The sequence below is a fragment of the Triticum dicoccoides genome, chromosome 5A (assembly GCF_002162155.2).
Source record: "Triticum dicoccoides isolate Atlit2015 ecotype Zavitan chromosome 5A, WEW_v2.0, whole genome shotgun sequence".
Taxonomy (NCBI): Eukaryota; Viridiplantae; Streptophyta; class Magnoliopsida; order Poales; family Poaceae; genus Triticum; species Triticum dicoccoides.
In genome coordinates, this window is record NC_041388.1 from 356,055,835 (window position 1) to 356,062,227 (window position 6,393).

Below are 6,393 nucleotides of genomic sequence, written 5' to 3' on the forward strand. Positions count from 1 at the left end.
GGGAGCGAGTGACACCGCCAGCGTTTTGCCGGGTTCCCTGCAGAATACATGCAGCGCCATCGGTCGCCCGTGTCTTTTCCCGCGCGTCAGTTTTGGCCTTGACCAAGTTAGTTAGCGGCCCTACCGCAGGCCTCGCGAGCGAGAACAAAGCCCCAAATTTCCTCCGTTTTTGGCCGGTTTCTGCTGCAACCGGGGGCGGGAGAAAGAAAAATATCTGCGTCTTCTCCGCGCGCTCCTCGCGTCAGCAGCAAATTAAAAGGTGTACGCATAATCGAATCCAGCAGAGCAAAGCAGATAGATGGCCAGCCAGAGGATATAGCGGCGGCCGTATACTGATCTCAGCACGCACCGGACGCCATGTGCCAGGCCATCGATCGCTTTTCAGCACCGGGATCCTGCAGCGTCCGTACGTCCATGGCTGGCGTCCGATTTCTCGCTGGTGCGGTGTGGCCGTGGCAGGGTCAGACTGCCAGGGGACGCCGGATAGCCAGCCTCACCGGCTTGTCGACGCGCTCGTAATAATTCGTAATTGAGATGAGACAGATGGCGACAGGGTGAGGATTGACGAGACTCCGATAAAGCACCACCTCCTACTAATCCGAGACAAAGGGGACGGCTATAGCTTCCTTCCCTTTTCCTCCGTAAAAACCACTCCTACCGCCGAGAAAGGATCAAGTCGTGCCTTGCTGGTTAAGCCTACGTATGGAGGCCGCTGGGCGGTTCAGTTTCAAACCCTACCGGGTCGGGTCAGGGAGCAGGTGTGCGATCGGAGGCTTTTCCTGTGTTTAGCGGCAGCACGGCTCAAGTTTTTCCGGAAAGGAAACCGAATAACCCTGCCTTGTTCGGTTCCTTCAGATTTGAAGGGGTTTGGAGGGGATTGAGAGGGATTAAATCCCCCACAAGTCAAAATCCACCTCAATCCCCTCCAATCCTCTTCAATCCCCTTGTGGGAGGGATTAACCGAACAAGCAAAGCGGGGCGAGCGCGATGTGGACAGGAAAAGCAAAGCCCCGGCTTAATTAGCAAAACCCCGCGGCTTTCAGGCGGGAAAGTCCGCCCCCCTGCGGACCGATCCAGATGCTCGGCCATGTGAGTGAGTGCAGGGCGCTCCCGCTGATCCCCGGCCATCATCATTGCGGGAACCTGATCTACCGACTGGCTCGCTCCGAGCGAACAAGTGGACTTGTTAGTCGCTGATGATGAACAGCGACGTGTTTTGGAGCTATGTAGTGTCTGTGGATGGATCTCAGTCCACTCATCACCGTCTGATGGGTGGATCGCAGGTGGAGTGCATGAACAGGTTTGATTTTTTGCATCTGAGCGCGCCTAATGCCTGCTCGGGCTAGGCAGGGTCGTATTGGGCGGTACGGAGGTGTGGATCCTACATGGCTTCTTTCGGGGAGCAAGAAAGTGTTTCGGCCATGTGAGACATTAATTCCCCTTTCTTAAGCAACAACCGTCTAGTGTTTGTCGTCGTGGGAGTGAGAAAAAGAGTACTGTTACGAATACTCCTACTTGGCAGCGCAGGACTGTTCGTGGCTAGGCGTACTAGTTTCAGCGAGGGGACATGCACGGTCGTAGGGCCTTGGTAGCACGGCTCGGCTCAACCACCAGCACCAACTTAATTTACTGATCAACCATGATGAAAGGGTCATCAAGTGCTGGAGTATTTCTGATGAGAGCGAATGTACTTGGCAAGAGTAGAGCAAGTAAAAAAATGGGGAGTTTCGGGGTAGTAGTACCTTGGAGGCGAGGACCTGGAGGCCGGCGTACTTGACGTCCCAGCTGAACTCGGTCATGGCCCATCCGACGCCGCCGAAGCAGTCGGCCTTGTCGACGGCGTAGCGGAGGAACTCCTCCTTCCCGGTGGCGCGGTGCAGCCAGAAGGCCGCCCACAGCAGCTCGTCCCGGTACCCGCTCACCGACGCGTAGAAGCTCCGCACCTCCGCGATGCTGCCGTCGTAGTTGCCCCTGTACCTGTCCCCGAACTCGAACAGCTGCACGCACAGTCGCAGTCAGAATCAGATACAGGTAGCTTGGCGACATACGTCCCGTACTGGTGACGAGTTTAACCTGTTGCGCGTGGTGGAGGAGGATGTGGGAGTAATGCGGGTTGGAGGCGCGGAAGACGATGGCGGCGGCGGCGAGCGCCGCGGCGGTCTCGGCGACGAGGTCGGAGCCCGGGTTGTCCTTGTCCACGCGGTACGCCTTCCGCGACGTCGTCATGTCCTCCGGCCGCTGCCAGCAGTAGTGGTCCGTGTCGCCGTCCCCCACCTGCGGGGCCCCCCTCGTCAGACATCCGTCCGCCATCAAGCCCATCATTCGCATCGCAGCGCTAAATTAATGGCGGTCGCCTCGGGCATCCGCTTTTCCCGTGTCGTCTCGAAGCGGTCGCGCGGGCGATCGGACGGTCGTGGCGGTAAAAAAAGGAGGAAAATGCGCAACGTGCGTGGGTGCGTACCTCGGCCCAGTAGACGAAGGGCTCGGTGTGCGCCTTGATGAAGTAGTCGGTGCCCCACTTGATGGCCTCCAGCGTGTGCTGCCACTCGCCGGCGGCGGCGATGTCGTCGCCGAACTCGATGGCGCCCCAGGAGAGCATGGTGACGGTGAAGGCCATGGGCAGGCCGAACTTGACGTGGTCGCCGGCGTCGTAGTACCCGCCCACCAGGTCCACGCCCTGCTGCAGCCCGTCGGTGATCCCCGAGTGCCCGCGCCACCTCACCCGCTGGTTGTACGGCAGCCGCCCGGACCGCTGCGCCTCGAAGTAGAGCAGGCTCTTGGACAGCGCCTCCCGGTAGTCCGGCTCCGCGGCGGCGGCATCGCAGCCGAGGGACAGTGCCAGGGCGGCCGCCTGCAGGAGCACCAGCGCGGCGGCGGCGGCGGCGGCGACGGGGCTGCCAGCTACCCGCCGGACGCGGCCCCGGCTCATGGCACGCGCGCCGACGTACGGCAGCGGTCACCACGCACCAGCGCGTCGGTCTCACGCTCGCCAAAGCCAAGCCCGCGATCAGGGCCCTTGTGCTTAGCCGGAGTGTTTGCTTGCTGCCCCGGTTTCCAGTGGAGACCCTTTCTTTCCTTTCTCTCCCCTTTATCTCTATCTTTGAAAGTGTCTGACTGTCTGATCCGGGCTGGGTTGTAAGCAACTGACGCTATTATGCGCGTGTAAGCACGCAAGCAAGGGAGGCCTGCGTCAAAGTCTTTCCAGGTGCGCGAGATATGACGGGCGGGGCCCGCGCACGTACGTACGTACCACCGCCGTCTATACGGCGTGGCCGTGGCGTTGGCGTACCCCCCGCGACACGTACGCGCGCGACCGGTGCGCTCGTTTACGTGTCCGCGGCGCGGCCCCGCGCGCGGCCAAATGGGCGCCGACTGACGAGGCGCTTCGCCGGTGGCCGCAAGCTGCGTTGCGTAGAGCGCTCGGCCTCGGCCTCGGCGGGGCGCGGCACGGCGGGGGTGGGGGATGGAGATCGGAGGTCAGTGGGTGGACGGACCTGATCACCGCTCCTGCAGCTTGATTGTGGGTGAGCGACATTAATACTGGGTGGCTAAGTGGGGGAGGGGATTATTGACCGACCGTGCAGGGGCAGGCAGGCAGGCAGGCATCGAGTGAACACAGGGCGTGCTCCGACCCCACGCTCCGCGCTGGTTACCGGCAGGCCACGCGTACCCAACGCCCACCAGGCTTCATTCAATGGCGCAGCCGGGCCGGGGCGAGGATAAACAACTGTCGGTAGTACGTTGGTAGGACATGACAGGCAGTGCGGCCTGGCATGGGCGGCGCGTGAGTACACGTACGTGCCGGACTGCCGCGGCCACGGACAGATCGGATGAGCTGGGCTCTCGACGTGCGTGCGCGCGGAGGACCGTGGTGACTACGGTATACGCGTATGAGGCTCCGGTAAGAAAAGAGAGGAAGCTGTCATAGTGCGCATTGGCTGGCAATGGCATGGCGCGACCAACGGAGGATGAAGCAAGGGTGCTCGCCGACGAGCGGATGCGGACGAGAAACTGCGCATGGAACAGACGCCACTATTAATCACGACGTGCACGTGTCGGTATCCACCAGCCACGGCGGGAACTGAACTGGCAAGCAAGCAAGCGAGCCAAAGGTGACATCGCGCGGCGTGGACGCGTCAGTCGATGCCGACGGCGGTCTCGCGAACTGCGGGACGTCACTACGTGCCCGCCGATCCGCCGGTCGCCGGCGACCATGCACGTCCCAGTCTCGACCCACTCACGCGTCACGCGACACCTGATCTGGGCGCAATAATCACGGCGACCCACCGCACACGCATTACGGCTTTACGGCCCGCCTGATTGACTCCGTTCGCCGGCCGGCCGCCGGCGCCGCTCGTTACGTGTCGTCGGCGCGGAAACTTTGCGCGGTCCGGACGGCATTTGGCATGCACGTTCTTGAGGCCGCCTACGTGCCGAGCCCCGCGCTCCCCGTTTTTCCCGGGCGCCTTCAAAGCGCGCACTGTGGCCAGTCGCGGGCGCGCCTCGGGATTTTGCCGGGTTTAGCGTGACACGTCGGGGCAGGGTGATCATTGCCGATCGGTGCGACGGAGACAGAGCCCATTAACCATCACGTACGGGAGATGGTGGTAACCACATGTCCGTGATTTGCTAGTTTCAGCGACCAACCGCGCGAGATTTCTGTCTCGGCGGTGTGGTTACTTTTGTCCTCTGATGATAGAATTTTCAGGATTCGCTGATAATGTGGACAATCATCAGGATTTCAATCGGCCTGGCCAGACAGATGCCGCGTAACGTGTCAATATCCCGGGGGAATTCATAACATCAATGCATAAAACCTGGCTCGGATGCCACTGTTGTGGACGTAATGATTTTAAAAAAAAATTTACGCACATGCAAGATCATGGTGATGTATAGCAACGAGAGAGGAGAATGTTGTCTACGTACCCTCGTAGACCGAAAGCGGAAGCGTTAGCACAACGCGATTGATGTAGTCGTATGTCTTCACGGCCCGACCGATCAAGCACCGAAACTACGACATCTCCGAGTTCTAGCACACGTTCAGCTCGATGACGATCCCCGGACTCCGATCAGCACGACGGCGTGGTGACGATCTTGATGTTCTACCGTCGCAGGGCTTCCCTAAGCACCGCTACAACATTATCGAGGATTATGATGGAGGGGAGCACCGCAGATGGCTAAGAGATCAATGATCAATTGTTGTGTCTTTGGGATGCCCTCTGCACCCGTATATAAAGGAGCAAGGGAGGAGGAGGCCGGCCCTAGGAGGGGCGCGCCAAGTGTGGAGTCGTACTAGGACTCCCTAGTCCTAGTAGGATTCCACCTCCCATATGGAATAGGAAAAGAGGAAGGAAAAAGGAGAAGGAAAGAAGGGGGCGCCCCCTAGTACAATTTGGACCAGACCAAGGGGAGGGGTGCGGCCACCCTTGAGGCCCTTTTCCTTCTTTCCCGTATGGCCCAATAAGGCTCAATACGTATTCCCGTAACTCTCTGGTACTTCGAAAAATACCCGAATCACTCGAAACCTTTCCGATGTCCGAATATAGTCGTCCAATATATCGATCTTTACGTCTCGACCATTTCGAGACTTCTCGTCATGTCCCCGATCTCATCCGGGACTCCGAACCCCTTCGGTACATCAAAACTCATAAACTCATAATATAACTGTCATCGAAACCTTAAGCGTGCGGACCCTACGGGTTCGAGAACAATGTAGACATGACCGAGACACGTCTCCGGTCAATAACCAATAGCGGAACCTGGATGCTCATATTGACTCCCACATATTCTACGAAGATCTTTATCGATCAGACCGCATAACAACATACGTTGTTCCCTTTGTCATTGGTATGTTACTTGCCCGAGATTCGATCGTCGGTATCTCAATACCTAGTTCAGTCTCGTTACCGGCAAGTCTCTTTACTCGTTCCGTAATACATCATCCTGCAGCTAACTCATTAGTTGCAATGATTGCAAGACTTAAGTGATGTGCATTACCGAGAGGGCCCAGAGATACCTCTCCGACAATCGGAGTGACAAATCCTAATCTCAAAATACGCCAACCCAACAAGCACTAGTGCAGAACCAGGCAATAGCACCGGTTCGTAAGGCCCTTTAGTGCTGGTTCCATAACCGGCATTAAAGTGTGGTCACTAAAGGCCCCCTTTAGTACCGGTTCAGCACGAACCGGTGCTAAAGGGCAACCACGTGGCACGAGCCAGCTCCGGGCCAGGAGCCCTTTAGTACCGGTTGGTAACACCAACCGGTACTTAAATGTTTGGGGGGGTTTTGGTTTTATGATTTCTTTTTCATTTAATTTTGTGTTTTCCATTTTAATTCTTTTTCGTTTGCTGGTATTTTACGATACTACACATTGTACACGTTATGCATATA

At 58.1% G+C, this 6,393-nt stretch overlaps 1 protein-coding gene across 1 annotated transcript in view; it reads right to left on the reverse strand.

Moving 5' to 3' along the window:
- LOC119301488 (endoglucanase 22-like) overlaps nt 1–3,214 on the reverse strand; it is an 8,695-nt gene extending 5,481 nt beyond the window's left edge. Inside the window, exons 1-3 of the mRNA XM_037578458.1 lie at nt 2,462–3,214; nt 2,074–2,274; nt 1,743–1,997 (exon numbers count right to left, since the gene is read on the reverse strand). Coding sequence (XP_037434355.1) covers nt 1,743–1,997; nt 2,074–2,274; nt 2,462–2,929 — 924 coding nt within the window. The 5' untranslated portion in view covers nt 2,930–3,214. The remainder of the gene's footprint in view (nt 1–1,742; nt 1,998–2,073; nt 2,275–2,461) is intronic.
- Nucleotides 3,215–6,393: the final 3,179 nt, after the last annotated feature.